The sequence below is a fragment of the Watersipora subatra genome, chromosome 1 (genome assembly GCF_963576615.1).
Source record: "Watersipora subatra chromosome 1, tzWatSuba1.1, whole genome shotgun sequence".
NCBI classification, from domain to species: Eukaryota; Metazoa; Bryozoa; class Gymnolaemata; order Cheilostomatida; family Watersiporidae; genus Watersipora; species Watersipora subatra.
In genome coordinates, this window is record NC_088708.1 from 78,377,984 (window position 1) to 78,400,513 (window position 22,530).

The following is a 22,530-nucleotide window of genomic DNA, read 5'->3' on the forward strand; positions in this document are numbered from 1 at the left end:
TCATCGAAATATTTTCACAAATATACTTCACGCATTCAATAAAACTATGTCTATTGTTCTTACGCGTCTGTTTTATCGTCATCGTAATGCTGTCACTTTTAGCACTGATATCTTATAACTTACCGTAAAAATTCGTTTAATTTTTTAACCTTAGCTCGATGGAGTACATATCATTGTCTGATAATCATGACGAGCCTGTTGGTCACCTGTGATAATCGAAAAGTGCTGCAGAAATTATTTGCGAAGTATTGGGTCACATGATCAGATTACGACTAGACGATTAGACCGAGTCGAAACAAAACTGTAAAGTAGCGAGCATCTAAATTTGATATGGGGTCTTCGGTAAAACCCGAAGTGTTTGTCATAAACTAGTGCTACGAGAAGTTTTATATTGAGCCTTTTATTGGCCTTTCAATTCACGTGAGAACATCACGTGACAAGACAATAACCAAACTGTCATGACTATGTCAGAGAAATAAAGAGATTCTAATCTACGGCGGCTTTTCGTTTTTAAGCTTTAAAGAGCTTGTAATCACATTTCCACATATTTGGCACCTACAACACAACAGAGTAAGACATGGTCAATCTTTTGACACCAAATAACTGTAATGTGAATTTTGTTGCAAGTCAACCTTTAAAGCGTTAGAAAAAGAATATTGCTTCAAATCAGATATCAGATCCAAAGGCGAGCACACTACCATTCATAGACTTAATAACTATAAGTATAGTTAATAGGTCTATGCTACCATATAAGTATAGTTAATATGTCTATGCTACCATATAAGTACAGTTAATAGGTCTATGCTACCATATAAGTATAGTTAATAGGTCTATGCTACCATATAAGTATAGTTAATAGGTCTATGCTACCATATAAGTATAGTTAATAGGTCTATGCTACCATATAAGTATAGTTAATAGGTCTATGCTACCATATAAGTATAGTTAATAGGTCTATGCTACCATATAAGTATAGTTAATAGGTCTATGCTACCATATAAGTATAGTTAATAGGTCTATGCTACCATATAAGTATAGTTAATAGGTCTATGCTACCATATAAGTATAGTTAATAGGTCTATGCTACTATTACACTATTCGAGAGCTCTAATGATTCACTTGTTAATTCTCCTTATACTGATCTCACACAGTGCACGGGCCTAGCAAGCGTACTAGTTAGTGTTAATTAAAATTAGGTTTTGTTACCCTAAGTTCAGGTGTATAAGTCGACCCGGTGTATAAGTCGACTCAGCGTATAAGTTGAGGTCTCAAGTCTGTTTAAAAATCCTGGTTTGGACATGTACCTGCTGTATAAGTCTGTCCCTTTCTTTGGCTCAAACCGTTAGATTGTTAATAGTTCAGTTGGCATCAGAGGAAGGCGGATGCGTAGTTGAGGAAATTGCATTCAAAAATGCCATCAGAAAATATGCCTGTTTCTTCTGCCGTCGTCAATATGTACGATTAAGAAAAGAACGAGAGGCGACAGTTTTAGTGAAGACCGCGAGGTACGAAAAACAATACTTCACCATGGTATTTGCTCGCCTATAGAACAAAACTGCCACTTTGGATAATATATTTAAAACAAACGCCATGCGGCAAGACAGCTTTCTTGTACAAGAAAAAGGATGGATAGTGGATGTGTCAAATGGATTACCCGAGTGTTGGCTTGTGGGCAGATACAACGAAAAAATCATTAAATTAAAACAGTACATTATTCCAGAAGAGAAGCCTAGCAACGACAATTTGAATAGGGAAGAATAAGACTTTGTGTTTGATTCATCTCATTTTGAGTAGGAGTACTAGTATTTTACTATTTTATAAATAAATCCCTATATCATATCATGTAATTTTGATTTGCGATGGTTTTTGAAGTTAAATTTTACTAGAATTCATGTCATAAAAATGTGACCGTCATGCAAGTCGAGGATGGATTTTCAAGCTTGAAATTTGGTGTCAAATATTCGACTTTACGCTGGAATACTTTACGTGAAAGTTACCTGAACAGAAGGGTCAGCTCAGCCATGGGTAGGTGCGAAGGTAGAGGTGCTCACAGAGATACGCAGCACAATTTTACTATAACATAGACTAAGTGAACCGTAAACTACTGTAGTGATCATAATTATGTGACCACCTAGCAATTTTGTTTTCATGTTTTCGGTCATTTATGGCATAGTCACATTTTTTATTATCGCAGACCATAAATACTATATATACATATTTAAAAAGCAAGTTTTGGAGACACCGCCTGCCACCAAACGTATTCTCAAGAATTGTAATCTATTGGGAAACCTTTCTTATTCTATCATGTGATTGCCAATAAGGGCTGGCCAACTAAATATTAAGGCTCTACTATCACATCAGAAGGCACCAATATACTTTCATATAGTTACATGTACATGTACACTCTAAAAAGGTGTTACAATGGGCCAATGTAATTTTACCGACAGTTTTCATAAGATTTGTAGTCATACTGTAGCTACGACTATGTTACACCGAAACCAGGCTACAAAGGCAAATATCAACTGATACTTTGTAATATTCATGTGTAGAGCATCCATAACTTTCCATTGATGTGCATATTGCCACAATTAATGTAATAAATCGGCATGAATACCATAAATACCATGAATTAATAACAAATAAGAATAATAAATAGCAATTAATAGCAAATAACATGTCCATTTTAAACAATCTTGTAATTATGAGCACGGCTGTAAATTATCTTACATAGATGCTTTGTGAAACCTCTAGCATCATATGTTGGTTGGAATTTCAGGTTTACAATCAAATTTTTGCTGGAGTTCATATTTCAAGGCAATAGTAAGTAGAAATGTGACTGTATTCTATAAAGCTAGTACATTTCGTTTGTTACACCTCCTAGACTTGCAATCCCTAAACATTACTTATACCTTGGTACCAAATGGTGACCATTTACACCATGTCTGCGACAAGCTAGTCTATATCATATAGACTAGGGAATTATAGATCAGAGTTTCTTCTTTTTGTCCTGTCATTCGTTCTGTCCTCTCAACACCATGGTTGGCCGCAACAGGGAAAGGTGAAGACTGTTGAGGAGCAGATGGAGCACCTGTCAGACATGAAGAGAGAGCCACAGTTTGGGTTTGATACATACACGTCACAGCTCTCCGCAAAAGATGCTGAGAGTCTCTTTCTCTCCAGGATGTACTACATCTTCCATTTTGAGAGTGAAATGGATGACACACCCGTCCGTGTCCCACCGCAGATCTGTCCTGTTGCCTTTATCAACTTCAAGCATGCATTAACTCAAAAGGGAGCGCAGCTGTGAGTTTGCACTGTTCAAACAGCCTTTGGTTTTGTCAGATTTGCTGTCTGGCTTACGGCACAACAGGACTCTGGCCGCAAAGATTTTGCCTATGCTATATGTACTGACAGCTGTTTATATTGAAATTGTTGCTTACATGCTCAACTTGCTGTTTATGAGATAAAGTTGACAAGCTTCTCTTCATGCAGAGTGCTGTTGAAGTAAGCTTTTGTTTGTGGTCTTCAGTGCAAGTTTCATATAGAGACATTTTAAAAATTCAATTCCACTTTTCTTTTTTGCCACAATCTGTCCGAGGAGGCTGTTTGAAAATTCGAAAAAGTTGAAATTCTGAAAAAAGATTTTCCCTTTACAATTGATAAAGTAAATAATTTTGATTCGTTTCATGACAAAACAATTTTTTAAGCATGTTTACATTATTTTTGCACCAGAATGTGCACATTAAACCATAACTGCCACGAACAACTTTTATCATATTGACTAGGTAAATCAGACATGCTGATTCCGATTTTGTAACCAAAATAAAGTTTAGGCCACTAACTTTCAGAGTAATGAAGAACTTTTTATAGCGTTTTAATATCGGGCTCGAAAACAACACGATCGGCATAACAAGCTCCGCCCATAAATACTTGACGTAACCTAGCTTTTTAGGAACAGAAGTTACGTAGGGATGTTTAGACCGATTTAGAATAATAGAGATGGGTGTTTTAAAATCCATTAATATCTAAATTCAGCCTTAAAAATAATATCAGTCTTTTCTGAAAGGTAGATAAGCTATTTAGCATTGCATATTTAAAAAGCGCAATAACAACGCTAGCTCGTGATAAAGCCGCGCTTTTTGAGCTCATTTTTCTCGGCGTCCAGCCCATTTAAACGTCATGTAACAAGCTGCGAGCAATTTTAAATAGTTTATATCCCTTTCATAAAAACTGAAATTATTTTACAGGCTGGATTTAGATAATAATGGGTTTTAAGACACCCATCTCTATTATTCTAAATCGGACTAAACATTCCCAACTTCCATTTCTGAAAAAGCTAGGTTTCGTCACATATTTATGGGCGGGGCTTGTAATGCCGATTGTGTTGTTTTTGAAACGGATATTGAAACGCTTTAGAAAAGCCTAAATGACTTTGAAGGTTAGTGGACTAATCTTTATTTTGTGTACAAAATCGGAACCAGCGTGTCTGATTTACCTAGAAAATACGATAAAAGTTGTTCGTGACAGTTATGGTTTAAAAGAGCGGGTAACATCTAAAGTATGGTGAGTTTCTCATAAACAGCCTACTAATAGCATTGGTTAGGCTTGGTAATGTATTGCCACATCTGTAGAAGGTCGTACCCCAGCCTCACTTTTTCAAATTTTTGTGTAAAATGTAAAAAATGTGTTCTCAATTTTCATGAATATCTCTTCAAATACTACGTGAAAAAACCATAAATATTTTTTATTTTTACCAATTGTAACAGCAAACACATTATCGTATCGAAGGCTAGCCAATAGTTGAATACGAAAATGGCAGGGAAAGGTAAGAGAGACGAGATAAAGTCACTCGGCAGTTAAAGACTTGGCATTTAAAACAAAAAATCTTACACCTTTTGTTTGAAGAGGGATTTGTTCAAGATCTCGAGCAGTTGAAATTCGATTTTGGACTGTGCTTGAATACCGAACTTCTCTGCACTGTCGAATTTAACATTTGGTTGCTTGTAGTCTGCAGCCCAAGTTTCACATGGAGGCATTTTTGAAGTACTTGGATACCGGACTTCTGCCTCTCCTTCCAAACCCTTCAAATAAACCCGTTGAGCATGTCCCTTCTGCCCTAAAGACTCCAACCAGTGATAAGCACCGGAAAACTAAGCGTTATACAAGACCTCCAAGCACGGTTGACCAAATGATAGCAGAGACAGATGGACAGGAGGATACACCTGCTAGCGTTTTTACAGACTCGGAACAAGGTAGGAATTTCCAACACATGTACAGTTTTTGATATAACTGGCTGTTAGCTTAAGAATTTAAGAATGTTGGTTTAAAGCTTGTGTACTTGCCAAGGTGTCATCCGAGATCTTTGCTCTCCAGACACCTGACTTCGTTTCTCTTCAGTTGTCATATGATTTCTTGTGTAGTCACCTGTTGTTTATGTCATGCTGGCCAAACTTCTTGCCCTTTCACTCGCTCTCGCTGTCTCATCACACCCACATTCACCCGTACCTTTGTTTCTATTACAAAGAGTTGTTCGAGCCGCGTGCTGATCCAAGAGAGAGGCCGAGCTTTTGCAAATTAGACAGAGAGTCGGCAAAGTGGAGAGAGCTAGCTGAGACGTTCAACGCTGATATCTGCAGAGATGCTGACTATATGACCATCACAGAGATGTACTATATTCAGGCCCCAAAGCTCAGTGAAAAGGTGAAGCTTCTACCCTACTTCCACCCTTTGCAGTCGTTCATGCATTACAATGCCTCAGCGCTGTTAGTATAGTAGAACTTGTGTGCCAGCTAAAATAGATTTGCTGTATAAATCTTTACTTTTCACAAAACAAACAGTCTCTACTGCGGGCTTGACAGGTTGCAAGTCTCTGCTATCGGAGAGCCCCAGAACAAGTTATCAACTCAGGCCCAATACCAATATGTCTTATAGTAGTATGTCTTATAGTCATGTAGCAAAGTCATGTCTCAGCCAGTTTTGAGGACTTGATATGTATCACAATCGCTTGCTGTATCAGTCATGAATTGAGACAGTCCTGCCTACGCCCCTGACATTTTCTATTGTCCACAGACTACCACCCTGACATTTTCCATTGTCCGCAGGCTACCTCCCCAAGTTGGCTTATTGTCCACAGACTACCACCCTGACGTTTTCCATTGTTCACAGGCTATCCCCCTGACATTTTCCATTGTTCACAAGCTGCGTCTCTGACTTGGTCCATCGTCCACAGGCTACCTCCCTGACATTTTCCGTTGTTCATAGGCTACCTCCCTGACTTGGCCCATTGTCCATAGGCTACCTTCCTGACTTGGCCCATTGTCCACAGGCTACCTCCTTGACTTTGCTATTGTTCACAGGCTATCTCCCTGACATTGCTCATCCACAGGCTATCATAAACCTTTCTGACATTTTCCATTGTATACACATCCTTAGAACAAATAAGTAGGTATTTAAAAATACTGATGGGCTTTGCTGAAGTATAAATGTTTACTGACGCTTATAAAATTTAAAACAATTGCAACAATAAAAACATATTAAAGATAATTCACATGATTCAACTTTAAAAAGTAAAAGGATATAAGAACATGGTTCAGTGTATTCTGACCTTCTGATATTCTTCCTATATATCCTCCTTTTTTTCATAGGAAAGTGTTGACAGCTCTGAATATAAATATTCTATGTAGCGTATTAAAAAGTGTAGTTTTGATAACAAATCCATATACATATAAGGTAATAGTACAGTATAGGGCAGACATAGTTGCAGTGTAGGACTGACCTTGATATACGGCGTAGGGCTGACCCAGATATACAGTGTAGGACTAACCCAGATATACAGTGTAAGACTGACCCAGATATACGGTGTAGGACTGACCCAGATATACGGTGTAGGACTGACCCAGATATACGGTGTAGGACTGACCCAGATGTACAGTGTAAGGCAGACATGCGTGAAGGTTCCATCTATGGTGAAAGATTAAGAAGTGGTTTCACTTAGCTAAGTCAATGTGATAATTCTGTTGGAGTTTTGTTAGCTCAGTCCGAGGTTAGTTCATGGTAACTGGTAAGGTTGAACCAGATTGAACTACTCTCAAACTTTGACAGAATGAAATTAGCATGACCACACGTACAAGATGTTTGTCAAGTAGTGAACACTCCATTAGCATGACCATACGTACAAGATATTTGTCAAGTAATGAACACTCCATTATCATGACCACACGTACAAGATATTTGTCAAGTGATGAACACTCCATTAGCATGACCACACGTACAAGATATTGGTCAAATAATGAACACTCCATTATCATGACCACACGTACAAGATATTTGTCAAGTAATGAACACTCCATTATCATGACCACACATACAAGATATTTGTCAAGTAATGAACCCTCCATTAGCATGACCACACGTACAAGATATTTGTCAAGTAATGAACACTCCATTATCAAGACCACACGTACAAGATATTTGTCAAGTAATGAACACTCCATTAGCATGACCACATGTACAAGATGTTTGTCAAGTAATGAACACTCCATTATCATGACCACACATACAAGATATTTGTCAAGTAATGAACACTCCATTAGCATGACCACACATACAAGACATTTGTCAAGTAATGAACACTCCATTATCATGATCACACGTACAAGATATTTGTCAAGTAATGAACACTCCATTAGCATGACCACATGTACAAGATGTTTGTCAAGTAATGAACACTCCATTATCATGACCACACATACAAGATATTTGTCAAGTAATGAACACTCCATTAGCATGACCACACGTACAAGATGTTTGTCAAGTAATGAACACTCCATTATCATGACCACACATACAAGATATTTGTCAAGTAATGAACACTCCATTATCATGATCACACGTACAAGATATTTGTCAAGTAATGAACCTTCCATTTTGATTCCGTTGTTAACCGTTATTTCTCTAAAGCTGTGGATCGAGCTGTTATAAACAGTTGCTCTGAAGCGAAAGAAAACAACTCCTTCAGATCAAACTATTAGTAAATGGACACTCACTCGCGCTGATCATCAGAGGCAGACTGAGATCAGTGCAGTTGATATATAACAACTAGGAAAGGTCATTGTGTTCTCTCATTGTTGTAACTTGTATCTGTGTTCTTTGTGGCAGTATGCTGGCGTGAAAGAAAGGTGGGCCATGATCGGTTACACACCCCGTGAGCTGGCTGATACGCATGGCTATATCAATGTGACCAACTGCTCTATTAAACAACTCGGGGAAATGTGCTCAGATGGAATAGCTATCGGGAACTGTCCAGAATCTGTCTTATCTGATCCCTCACAAGGTACTTCATGCACTCTCTGGATGTTTTTATATTACAACATTGCCACAACTCATCCGTAGCACTTTACCAGTCCTCTTATATTTGTAAAGCTAAATGTCGTTACAGACTGTCTGAAGGCCTTTAAATTTTCATGTTATAAAACTGATTGCTGTATTTGATTTAAAACTAAGATAACATAATTTGGTTTATGTTGAGTAGCAGCTGTTAAGACCTTGACATCTGAAAGGTCAAAAGGCACTTTTTTGTTACTACAAATATTCCTCGACAAGTTTCCTCAGCGGGCATCACTTTGACCGCCCAATTTATGTTATTTTACTTTTAAAAGCGGTTCAATTGCTAGGAACCTACATGTAGTAGCGAGACTTGATTGATTGACAATCATTTCATTCAAGGATACAAGTTTGTATTAGTGGTTAGAAGACAAAAGCAGAAGAATAGTGATTACAAGCTTCATATACATTTACCTCTTTTTAAAAGACTGGTAGAAAGTTTGCCATATTTTATTAATAGAAATCCTTATTTCATCTTTCAATAAACTGAAATACATAATTGCAACTTCTCAAAACTTATTTAGTTGTTCCTCAGCAAAGATAATGTGAACTGCGCGTTTGCTTTGCTGTTTCAAATTGATATGCGGATGGGTCTTTAAACGCTTCTACTATCTTAAGTATGTAAACATTTTCATCGAGTTTTTTCGAGTGCTGTTATTGAAGTTTCTTCTTAAATTCTGTTCAATCTTAATATCTTAATTTAATATCTTTAATATCTTAAGGGGTTAATCTTTAATATGTAGTATTTAGCAACTGGCATGAATTTGTGCTTGTCTTTTCAGGCTAGTGTGATACACAGAGTACTTATGTTAACCACAGTTGGGCTGTTTTCTATTTAATCTTAGCTCCTGCAGCTCGGATAAAAGTAGCCTCAATACTCGGGCTGAAGTCAGCGTTCAAATGTCGAAGATTATCTATGATGATATCAACATAGCTAGCATACAGTTGTTTGTAAGTGAAGAATACAAGGGACGAATAAGATTGTCTAATGAATTATTGAAGACAATCAAGGATGACTGGTTGTATTTTAGGTGTACAATTGTCGCAGTGCCCCGACCTCATGTCCGCTAGTCGAGAGATGGCATATGAGAGATTAGTGCTAATGCTCAGATATATTCCGGTACTGACTCAATTATCTGTCCCTTATAGTCAGGGTAGTGAACTTCATAGTTACTGTATCTCAACTCATTCAGGATAACATTATGTTTGGTAGACCATTACAAAGCTGGCGACCTAGGCATGTCAGATCAGCTGGCATACTGTTGTTTTCATGAAAAAGTTTCATAAACTTTGAGACGTTGAATCAAATCACCAGTGAGAGCCTCCAAACTCTGTAAATTCCTATTTATGCAGACCTTATATTAAAGATCTATAAAATTACGATTTATGAAATAATAATTCATTCATAATTTATAAAAGGATAATTCTATTCTGAGAGCCATGAATTCTTTGAATTTCTTTAAGTTAGGCAACAGTAAATTTAATACCCTACTAAGAAGGATGCCAACACTATCCAGTTATTTATATTCTAATCAAAGATACGGTGAATGTCAAGGTCTGTATATTACCAAAGTCATTTCATCAGTTATAGTAATGACAATATAACTCTTGAATGGTTGTCTTTACATGGGCTCACAGTAAAATGATCATTTTTATGAAAGATTTACGAAATTGTCATACACGCTTGAACTCAGTCTATGAGCTTTATGTATACCAATCTATATATATATATATATATATATATATATATATATATATATATATCATCCTCATGATACGATTACCATGATATACGAGGGGAACACAATGATCTTTTCACCTCACCATACAATTCTTATTTCGCTATATGAATTCAATAAAACTTTCGCCCAAGTTTAAATTTGGCAGTCGGTGTGCTTATTACGTACGTCAACGTAATAAAGACACCAAAATGCTATTCACCACAAATATTTTTACAACGCCTGAAAGAGACATGATGACCAATTTTTTTCAGTTCAGCAACTCTCGTTTGGTAATATTTTCCTTTCAAAGCCAGTAGTAAAGTTTGAATTGCGATCCCTTCATACAGAAGGTCCAAAGGTCAGACAACTTTCTTTAACCTGGTAATAAAAATCCACTTCATTACGAAAATAGCACCATTCGAGTTTTTTTGCCGAATTAAGTTGAAAAATGTTTTAAACAAGTTTGCTTAAAGTTATAGTAAAAGCGACGATGAAAACTGATAAATGATAAAATTTTAGTGATAAAAAATTGAAATTCAGTAAAATAATTAAAAATACATACTAAAACTTAGCTTCAAGTGTGTGTGCGTGTCTTTAGTAAGGTAAAGTTATTTGAAGTAAATTCAAAGTTTTTGTTATACGTACGACTATTCAAATAGCGAGTCTACTAACAAGCGCGTTTAACCACTAGGCTAAGCCGTTCTTATCATTACCATCGCTCTCACCCTGTACTGTATATCCTTTTTACGATTGCTACGTTAAATATTTTTTATTATTAATAATAATAAATATTAATGATATTTTTTATTATTTTACTTCACTCTTTGTATTATTAATTAATGTTACTTTTTGCGCTTTTTTCAAAACTAATTTGTTTTTAGCATTACCTGTTTTTTAATTTGTAATTTTCAAATGTGCCGTTTCACTCATATTTCCCGTTTCGGTAAATTTGTAAAAGCGAAATGCTTTTCATGTGGACAATTGTATTATCTGGAGTAGGAATTACCTCTTCATTCCCTCTTTGTTCGATCAGCCAAAGTATCAGACAAAGAAAGTCCAATATCTAATTTTTGCGTTTGTTCCAGTATCCAGAGGTACCAGTATCGTCCATCAAGACTTTGAATACAAAAAGCTTCCACTGCAACAGTAACCTTTTTTATACACACTTTTATTTACTCGATATTTATTTTTTCTCTGAATTTGTTTGAACTGCACAAAAACTCTTTTCTCATGATATGTAGTTTAAAAGTTACAATGGTAAATGCTGAATATGTTAAATAAAAATAAGTTTTCTCTGCAGAGACTATTATTACCCGGGCAACTTGCTGGGCATTCAACTAGTACATCTATATTTACTAACTGAACAATGTATATCACTAAACTAAGCACATGATTTCTAAAAACTAAACCAAGAGAGATAACTTCTATTTGACACAGTTTTACCAGTCGAGTTGAAATTAGAGCAACAGAATTTGCAGTGTTTGTTCTTCCATGTACTGAAATTATTGCTATCCTTTATTTTTTTAATAAATGATGCACTTTATTGTTTGTGCCAGACAGCAGATATTTACTAAAGGGTTACGCAGGTTCACTATGTCCAGTATCCACCGTAATCAAGGGTTACGCAGGTTCAACATGTCCAGTATCCACCATGATCTATCAGCTCTAAAACTTGCAATGACGCGGAGGCCTGGCTAATTGGTCTTAAGATATTTTATGATTTCTCTAATAGTTTGGATCAATAGATTTAATAGTTTGGATCAATAGATCAATAGAGATATTCAATGAAGGTCTGTGTAAAGGGTAATTTTTCTGAGTTTGTAAATTATTCGCTTTGCTTCTCAAAAAAAACTTCAAAGATACAAAAAATTTCCCACCAGGTTTTTCATTGTCAACTTCTCCACTTCGCAATGATAGAACGAAAGAATACCTAAAATGAGTTGAGACACACAAAATATTAGCCTGTGTACCCAGACCCACCAACTGTCTTTTGTTGTGCAGTAATTGGTAAGCCTACAGTTACGCTATTATGGTAGTTGTAAAAGACAGAATTGTAGTAAAATATACTTACTAAAGCCTGGTTTATACTGCATGTCATTTGACCACAGTTCTGATAGGGCCTGAGTGTGGACATTGCCTTGGTAGCTGTACGCTTATCCTACTACAGAGCTAACCTTCTAACTTCTCTTCATTGATGACAAACATTACGGTGTGAGACAGCGTCTCTGTTCATGAACTTACATTGTATTCGCTTAATTTAAATAGTAGTAAACATGGCAGACAAATTCAAGTGTATTTATGAACAGTTACTGATATTTTAGCAATTAATATTTTTATTATTTTTTAGTCTAGCCTAGCAAACTCAATTTATCATGTTCAGAATGTAAAGGCAGATTTCTATCAGTAAATCTGACTGAATCATCTGACAAATTTGTAGTCATTTATATTCCAAAAATGTTCCTGAAAACGTCACTCTCTTTTATATGTACGTTAAATAATACTGGTCATATTGATGTCTATTTTATTAGCTGTTTAATGCAAATGTATTTTTCGATTACAAGCACAGATTAACTCTGAAAAGCGAGTAATTGTGATGACCTTCACCTAGACTAATCTTGCTCTGAGCCCCTGTTTAAAGGTGAAGTCTAGATTAGCGTTAAGACTAGCTAATCATAAGAGACACTTTATGTGCATGTGAACATAACTTCTTAAGGCATAAAGGCCAATATCATCTGAATGGTGTTTGAACAGTCATCAGTATAAACTAGGCGAAATACATATAACAATCATTGTAATGTAATGAATGTTGTCTTCTGCACTCTTGCTAGCGGGAGGGATAGCTCATACAGTTGGTATGAAAAATGAAGTTGTGTGAATTCATAAATTAGTTTTGTTAAATAAGGTGTATCTGTTCTCATTCTAATAGTTGTAGTGATTGTTGGTGTGGCGCTGTAGGGCCGGCAGTTGGAAGTCGATGGCATGTTTGATGTGAAGGATTTGCCTGCCCCGGTCAGCAGTTATAACAGCATTGTGTCCAGACACAGACACTCAGCCCATGCGAGCTACCTTTCCAAGCTTACCTATCTTTATACATATGGCATCACAACCTCCCCTTCTATCCCACCACACATCTGCCCTGTTGCTTTCCTCAGAGTGAAGTTCCGCAAAGGATTAAAGTAAGTTGAACTCTATCCCCTCATTTATCTCCTCATCACATGCTTGTGGCGACTTGTATAATCTTTACACACTTGGTGATTGGAAATGCAACTGGTGTATGCGCTGATCAGTTTGGTCTTAGTCTTGACCTGCTGCCTCTACTGGTGTATGCGCTGCTCAGCTTGGTTTTAGTCTTGACCTGCTGCCTCTACTGGTGTATGCGCTGATCAGCTTGGTCTTAGTCTTGACCTGCTGCCTTTACTGGTGTATGCGCTGATCAGTTTGGTCTTAGTCTTGACCTGCTGCCTCTACTGGTGTATGTGCTGATCAGTTTGGTCTTAGTCTTGACCTGCTGCCTCTACCGGTGTATGCGCTGATCAGTTTGGTCTTAGTCTTGACCTGCTGCCTCTACCGGTGTATGCGCTGATCAGTTTGGTCTTAGTCTTGACCTGCTGCCTCTACTGGTGTATGCGCTGATCAGTTTGGTCTTAGTCTTGACCTGCTGCCTCTACTGGTGTATGCGCTGATCAGTTTGGTCTTAGTCTTGACCTGCTGCCTCTACTGGTGTATGCGCTGATCAGTTTGGTCTTAGTCTTGACCTGCTGCCTATACTGGTGTATGCGCTGATCAGCTTGGTTTGCTTAGTCTTGACCTGCTGCCTCTGATTAGCATTTTGACTGGTCGCTAAAACTTAATCTGTTGTCATAATAAATATTGGATTATAAATACATGTGAATTATGTGTATATGTATATCCTTTTATTAGCATTTGTAATCAACAACAAAATGATATTTTTCACTACAAAAAAACATGGTAACAACATATTGCATCGATGATAAGAAAATGATTTGAAGATATTTAGCGCTCAGTTTCAATCTTAAAAGTATTTATGTTTTTGTTATAGCATCATTATTATTTCTTTCATCATTAGAGATGTCATTATGTGGTCCTGAATAAAGGTAAAACAAGCTGTTGGTGTTTGTTGACATGACATACACAGTTACTGTATTCATAAATGTGTGATAGCAAACCTTTTTTCATTTTGTGTCAGCTTCATCATCTCCAGAATAAGAACTTCATCGCGTCACATGATACAGTCAACCCTTGTTTGTTCCAGGAGTCAACTGTACACGCTTTTAAGATCCTAGATTGTTGCATATACGTTCGCTTAGATGCATATTATATGAGGTTTTGAAAATCTGCATTCTCTCTTCGAGTCTTTAAGTTTTGTGATGTTTACGTGAACTTGTGTCAAGCATTACTGAGCATAAAGTCTCAAAGTTGCCAACTTGTTGTCGAACTTGCAATAGAACGAATAACTACATACAATAGAAGAAACTTGATTTAAAAGCCTAAACATGAATCAACAGATGTTTAAACTGTTAGCATGAACACCATGTTAGCGGCAGAAGTCAGTCATTCCAAGTCTCTGCGTTGATAAATAAATTATGCCTCTGCCCCATGTAATTTCATACCTCTACCACCTGTACCTACATACCTTCATATCTTTATCACCACCTGTACCTACATACCTTCATATCTTTATCACCGCCTGTACCTACATACCTTCATATCTCTATCACCACCTGTACCTACATACCTTTATATCTCTATCACCGCCTGTACCTATATACCTTCATATCTCTATCACCGCCTGTACCTACATACCTTCATATCTCTATCACCACCTGTACCTACATACCTTCATATCTCTATCACCACCTGTACCTACATACCTTCATATCTCTATCACCACCTGTACCTACATACCTTCATATCTCTATCACCACCTGTACCTACATACCTTCATATCTCTATCACCACCTGTACCTACATACCTTCATATCTCTATCACCGCCTGTACCTACATACCTTCATATCTGTATCACCGCCTGTACCTACATACCTTCATATCTCTATCACCGCCTGTACCTACATACCTTCATATCTGTATCACCACCTGTACCTATATACCTTCATATCTCTATCACCACCTGTACCTACATACCTTCATATCTCTATCACCACCTGTACCTACATACCTTCATATCTTTATCACCACCTGTACCTACATACCTTCATATCTCTATCACCGCCTGTACCTACATACCTTCATATCTGTATCACCACCTGTACCTACATACCTTCATATCTCTATCACCGCCTGTACCTACATACCTTCATATCTCTATCACCACCTGTACCTACATACCTTCATATCTGTATCACCGCCTGTATCTACATACCTTCATATCTCTATCACCGCCTGTATCTACATACCTTCATATCTCTATCACCGCCTGTACCTACATACCTTCATATCTCTATCACCGCCTGTACCTACATACCTTCATATCTCTATCACCGCCTGTACCTACATACCTTCATATCTGTATCACCACCTGTACCTATATACCTTCATATCTCTATCACCACCTGTACCTACATACCTTCATATCTCTATCACCACCTGTACCTACATACCTTCATATCTCTATCACCGCCTGTACCTACATACCTTCATATCTCTATCACCACTTGTACCTACATACCTTCATATCTCTATCACCACTTGTACCTACATACCTTCATATCTCTATCACCACCTGTACCTACATACCTTCATATCTCTATCACCATGTGTACCTGCATACTTTTACCTGTACATACATACATACATACATAAATACATAAATACATAAATACATACATACATACATACAGATAACATGATAATGTTATATGTAATTACAGATAACGTGATAATGTTATATGTAATTACAAATAACATGATAATGTTATATGTAATTACAGATAACGTGATAATGTTATCTGTAATTATCTGAAATGGAATGCTAAATGTATTAGCTGTGGAACTAATTGAACGAAATACAATGTATTCTTATTAGACTAATTGTTTTAACATACACAGTTTTGACCTACAAAGCAAATATCGCAATGTATTAACTCTGTATGTGGAGTTTTGACTGTAATATAAAAAGAATTACGATGAATCTGCTGTTGAAATTATTTTGTGCGCCAGAAAACTTTTCAAATTAGTACTAAATTTTGCGGAATGAAAATGAATAAATGTAGTTTTTTTTATAAATGGCTTCAAGGGTCGATGTAGGTCTTAAGGTAGCCTGTCTTGACAAACTGTTGTTTTTTACGGAGTTGTCCCCCGTCGAGCAGGCGAGCAACAACAGCTTGTCACAAGACGTACTGCACCTGATGCATTGGCTGCACTTATAGGGAGTTGTTCTCTTCTGTCTACGCGGCTTGGCTGCGATGTTATGTCGGTCGCTCCATTGGTAATCACAACGAATTTCGTGCAAAAACCTATGTAGAAAAATTAAGATAAGAATGTTTAACTAGCGACCGGTCTCTGCAGTAAACTTTAGTAGAATTTGAGAACTTAGGCAACAACAGCGACTAAACATGTCATTATTTGTGCGCTCCGTCAGTTTTATTTCTATTTTTGTATCAGTCAGTTTTATTTGTTCTTATTGATTTTATTTCAATTAATTTTATTCTAAAGTTCTACTAAAGTTTACCACAGAGGCTGGTCTTTGGTTAAATGTTGTAATCTTATTTTTTTTACATAAATTTTTGCGTGAAGTTCGTTATGATTACCAATGGAGCGACCGACATAACATCGCAGCCAAGCCGTGTAGACGGAAGAGAACAACTCCCTATAAGTGCAGCTGATGCATCAGGTGCAGTATGTCTTGTGACTAGCTGTTGTTGCTCGCCCGCTCGACAGGGGACAACTCCGCAAAACAACAGTTTGTCAAGACAGGCTAGTCTTAGGGGTGTATATATGCTTCGTCATATTTTATTCAAATGGCTACCAACAACGGGTATTCAATCGTCTGACTGAGAGATGTTTGGATATTAGGCATCTGTGATGGTCTTTCAAATACTTGTATATTTAAAAAAACGACTACGCATACATTTCTGATGATCCTATAAAGGTATATTTTTTACCCTACAATACTATGTAAAAACTATTACGATAGGCATTGGGTAACTTTTGCTACTGTACACTGTTGTTGGCGTTTTTACTTTGGCTAAGTGTGGCTTAGTTCCGTTTTAGATATCAGTTATAATCCAGCTCTCTCTGCAAATATCCATCACACCAGCCTACTACTTCCCCCCTCTAATTTATATGCCAGCTCCTAAATTAAATTTTTAATGAATTTAGCATTTATCCATCCAGGGAAAAGTTACAAACATCATTTAATATTAAACTGTTTTAAATAGCTGCTCTGCTTTTATACATGAGATTCTATCCACTAGGGAGTACAGCATTGTCTATCATAAGTACAACGTACAACTAATCATAGTACGTTACTACTGAGATCGCTCGCTAGTCTGAATATAAAAGCACATCTACATTCATTTTAATTGTTGCTTACTGATCATGTTGACTGTTATGGTTACAATGTATACAGCACTCAGATGTGATCACATCTTTGTGACAAGCTCGACTTGTGCATTGGCAGTTGTGACTCACAACTTCTCATTGGCAGTTGTGACTCGCAACTTCTCATTGGCAGTTGGGACTCACAACTTCTCATTGGCAGTTGTGACTCGCAACTTCTCATTGGCAGTTGTGACTCACAACTTCTCATTGGCAGTTGGGACTCGCAACTTCTCATTGGCAGTTGTGACTCGCAACTTCTCAAATGTTTATTCCTTGTCGAGGAGTGATTAGGTTTACCTACTCTTCTTATGATGATTCTGCGAATGCTTTCAAGTTGTGAAAGTGAGGCCATTCAGTCTACTTATGCATTGCTTTCACCAACAACTTCATTTTTTGGTGATTTCTCATTGCCAAGACTAGTTTTCCTCTTACAACTGGCGTGTTTCAGGTACAAGATACCACCTGTTAGCATTCCAAATATTGAAGTGCTGAAAAAGTGTGTTAACAGCACAACTGTGCGGAAACTACCCAAGGAAGATGTACCGAGTATACCGAGTAGCAACCCGGCATACCCCTTAAAATTTAAACCAGCCGACTCCCAACAGCCCCATATCTTCTCACCGAAGTCGCTAAAACGGACTATCTCAGGCTCTCAAGCGAATCCAGCTGTAAAACCTAAGAAGGCTGCCACATCGCAAACCCTTGCACTTACCTCTTCAGACCTGGATTTGCTAGACCCATTGCCAGACAAGCTGCTGCTTCATCCAACTCCGGAGCCCAAACCTTGGTTGTCAGATTTCAAATCTAAACTTAAGCGTGCGACTTCAAACCTTAACTCTAGTACCGCTGAAGGAGCAACCTCGAAGACCACTGAAAAATTAACAGATGTTGAAAAATCATCTTCGGACCAACCAGAGGATTGCTCTATAAAGGTCTCTCCAGCAGTGAGCAGCAGCGCTGTTACGCCTGTCACCGGAGAAGTGACTGTCAGTGATAGCTCATCGGATGACAGCCTCATTCTCAGACATGTACCATCATTGTGTTATGGCAGGAGGAATCGAGTGATAAGTTCGGACTCTTTTGATGAATCCGAAAGTGACTCTCCGTGTCGTGTCCGCTCTCGTCGCACTGTCAAAGTCATCGACTCGGATGATTCTGAGTCGGAGCCAGTCCAGCGTAAGAGGAGAATATCCAAAGTGCGTCGAACCGCAGGTGAGGTAGATTGAGGAATAACAAGTGCTGTGAGAGGGAGTATTGTCTTTCAGTATTGATAATGTTTTGCTTGTATCATTCAAAGTTTTTACTCTATTATAAACTTCCATTTATTATTTTATTATACCTTTTTGCAATGACATCGCATTTTAGGCTATACAAATAAAACATTTATTTTAGTAGTTGCTCATAAATTTTGCAATTTTTCCTGTAATGTACAATTTCACTGCGATTGTAGTATTTGTGTTTTGCTTGAGCTATGGCAGTTTATCTATTACTATCAATCATGTTTCTTTTTGTTTGAGAGCTTTTTCATATGCTACAGTTCTCTAATGATTATTTCCCTCCATCGTACCAAACTCTTTCATGTCGTGACTGGTGCACCTTTATTCTCTGCAGCCTCCAGTCATTCCGTCGCCTACACATCCGACTCGAACACAACAATCTGTGTCTGTTATGATGATGCTGCTACGCTTGTACAACCAACTGAAGCATCCCAACTTGTCAGTGGTATGTCTCTGTCAACCGTGATTCTGAATACAGGATAGTTCACATGATACAAATGCTACTGATAGTTTATAATAGAGCCTGAAAGTTCGCAGTCATTGTAATTGTCGTATGCTTATCATCCGTAGTTTTATCAATTGAACATCAGCTAGGCACTTGCATATGAATTTCGTTTGTCAAATCACAACCCATCGTGTTGCTATCTTCGCTCCACCTTCTCTGCAGATCTAAATGTTCATCCTCTGATTCTTGACTGCCGAGTTGTGCTAAAGGGACTCAACTACCCGAAGAGGACGCGTGGAGGTTTGCATTTGAAACATGCTTAGAGGGCGATTAAGCCACACATGAACTAGAAATGGAAATGGACTTGCTTTCATTTTTGCTGTCCTTTCATTTGTCTGCATGTCTTATCAACATAGTAATATCCATGGAAAAATCTGTGTGACTTCTTCAGTATTTGCTTTGTTGTAAATGCCTTGCATTCAACTAGGCATACATGTAGCATCCTGCTATTGCAATTAGTTTTGTATGTAGAGAACTTTTGTATTTTCAGTCTGTTTGCAATGAATGAAGTTTATAAATTAATATATCATCGAATTTTGCTCTGAAGCCTTCATTGAAGTGTCCCGTAATAGTTGGTATCAATGTTTTGACCCCCAAAAATTTCATCACCGAAATTAACGGTGAAAAAACAATGACATTGAATAGTATCATTACTTCATCAGGAGGCCTTGCTTTTTACCTTATTCATAAATATGCTAATTTAAATTTCATAGATTGAATTGTTTCCTCTTGTAAATTATCTGTTGTATTCCTAGAGGCAGTTTACAAATATGAGGAAAGCTGCTGGTAATTTGTGGAAAATTTTTACGTCCAATATCTTGAGAATAGAAAATCTTTTTGTTGTGTAAAGCTGCAGTTCTCGAGTTCATCGTGAATTTGCAACCTCTTACATGTTGTCCAACTTTACCTCTTTGTTAAGCGCTGTGTCGGACAAAAGATGCTCCTCCTCTTTCTCCTAAGATGCTCCTCCTAAGAGCGACTCTTTATAGGACTTGTTTTAAGCTGCTTTAAATATTTTTTTCTCAAGATTTTGTACTGTGACTTGCAGGTCCAGACTGTACTACTAGTACTACTACTAGTACTAGTACTACTACTACCGGTGTAATGTGGCGGCCATTAAAATTTGAGGAGGAACTTTGCTGTCTGTGCAAATCATCTAGTGAAGAACCAGGTGATCATATTAACAATAATATGGGTACATAGAGGCATTGTACGTATGCACAAAGATGGACACTCTATATACGATGTATGATATCTTTCGCAATGTTGATTAGCTTTGGGGTGTCGAGGTAATAAAAGGTTCAAGCTAGTTTGTTCTGCAATAAAATTTAGGCAAGGTGGAAGCTAGCAACGGGAGGAGACTATTGAGCTCACTCGCCTCATCCTCTGCAGGCTCCGACAATACTGGAGAGACCTCTGATCACACTATAGAAGGAGAGAGCGACGGTTAGTTCCTTTTCTTTTTTAAACCAGCATGTTTCCGTTGTTAATGTATGTGTCATGTATTGAGGCTAGGTTTCTGCTGCATCAGCCTTTCTCTTTGCACCGAGATGTTAGCTATCCGCTACTCTCTATTTGAATAGATGATTATTTCATTTTCTCATAATTCGAGCGCCTGCTAGCATGAAATATCTCTCTATCACACATAGGGTATTGTTTACTACAGTTGTCCTTTTTTTGCAATTAATGTATTGGCAATCTATCTATTCCCTTATAAAGTCTAGCACGTGATGAAGCATTCATGACACCCAGCTGTATTATATGTGTGTATGTATAAGTATGCAATGATACATTCATTATATTAAGAAATGCTGCATGCAACCTGCAACAAGTGCTCTCATAGAACCTTTGACTTTAACACTGTGTGCTTTGATGTGACACAGTATAACAATTTCTCTGTAAGAGTCATGAACGTATTTGCTGCCAAAAATCATGGAGCGTCCATTTGCTGTAAAGGATTTTATCCTCATGCGCTGCTGTCATCTTAATTTGTGTAGATATTCTGCTTTTAACCTTTTTTGGCAGTTGTTTTCACTCTCATCATTTGTTTCTACATGTTAATGTCGTGTAGGGTAGAACGCTTACCTTGTTTTCAAACTGTATCATATAGGTGAGCTGAAGACACATGATCCTATCATTTATGCTGATAGTTTGTCATCTGCTAGTTAATAGCACCCATTGTTTTGATGAAAACAGGAAGACTCGTATCTTGCTTTAGACTCAAGTAATGTTTAAAATGTTTCTTTTCATTTGTTTTGAAAACAAAGATTTATTTTTACAAGTAGCTTTTTGCTCAATATTTAATAATTACTGATGAGGTGAAAAAAACACATGCTTTTATTTCCAGCATTACTCATCATATCCATTCCTTTATATTGTTGTATTTATATTTTAACTATTGAATAGTTTTTTGTTGAAAACAAGTCATTCATTCCTCTTTAGAGCTTGCTAAAAGTATCTTTTTACAGATCTTATGTTTCTAATGCATGATTTTAAGTATAATAAAATGTAAATGTGGATAGTTGATTCCTGTTAAGATTAAGCAGCATATAGGTATTGTTTACCCTTTGTTACGGTTTTTAGACATACTCAACGATTTAGCTAAAGACGCTACCGCAACCAAGCAGTTTTCTGAGCATCGCCAAAGCACAGAGGTAGAGTCTCAGAGTAGCACAATCGCCAAAGACTCTGTTGGTGCAAGCAATGACGACTCAAAGCATAAGAAAGGACCAAAGAAAACTCAATCTTCAGAACCAAAGAAAGGAGTTGGCTCAACACTATATGAGGAAATAGATATATTCGCCTCAGTTCGAAATAAATCAACTGAAAAACCTGTTAAAAGAAAGAGGAGGAAATCTGCTTCTACCCCAACCTCTAAGGAAGCTTCTGTAACCCATGCATTGAGTTAGTATAGCAAATGGCACACCATAGCGCTTTGCATAGATGTCGTAGTTTGACCAATGATGGCATTGTATCTTTTTGAGTTTGTTCTAACATGAAAAAAGGACTAGCCTACATAGTGTATATCACATTTGAAATGTATTGCCTCTAGCAGCCACCAGC

General features: G+C 37.3%; 2 protein-coding genes across 2 annotated transcripts in view; both read left to right on the top strand.

Annotated features, from left to right (window-relative positions):
• Window positions 1-19,521, top strand: part of LOC137391864 (uncharacterized) — a 40,999-nt gene extending 21,478 nt beyond the window's left edge. The window contains exons 6-13 of the mRNA XM_068078412.1: window positions 3,053-3,303; window positions 5,008-5,252; window positions 5,525-5,700; window positions 8,158-8,332; window positions 9,414-9,502; window positions 13,059-13,279; window positions 18,134-18,897; window positions 19,297-19,521. Coding sequence (XP_067934513.1) covers window positions 3,053-3,303; window positions 5,008-5,252; window positions 5,525-5,700; window positions 8,158-8,332; window positions 9,414-9,502; window positions 13,059-13,279; window positions 18,134-18,897; window positions 19,297-19,445 — 2,070 coding nt within the window. The 3' untranslated portion in view covers window positions 19,446-19,521. The remainder of the gene's footprint in view (window positions 1-3,052; window positions 3,304-5,007; window positions 5,253-5,524; window positions 5,701-8,157; window positions 8,333-9,413; window positions 9,503-13,058; window positions 13,280-18,133; window positions 18,898-19,296) is intronic.
• Window positions 19,522-19,683: 162 nt separating this feature from the next.
• The window catches only part of LOC137391873 (serine-rich adhesin for platelets-like), a 35,298-nt gene continuing 32,451 nt past the window's right edge, over window positions 19,684-22,530 (top strand). Inside the window, exons 1-4 of the mRNA XM_068078423.1 lie at window positions 19,684-19,707; window positions 20,516-20,638; window positions 20,800-20,913; window positions 22,051-22,371. Coding sequence (XP_067934524.1) covers window positions 20,572-20,638; window positions 20,800-20,913; window positions 22,051-22,371 — 502 coding nt within the window. The 5' untranslated portion in view covers window positions 19,684-19,707; window positions 20,516-20,571. The remainder of the gene's footprint in view (window positions 19,708-20,515; window positions 20,639-20,799; window positions 20,914-22,050; window positions 22,372-22,530) is intronic.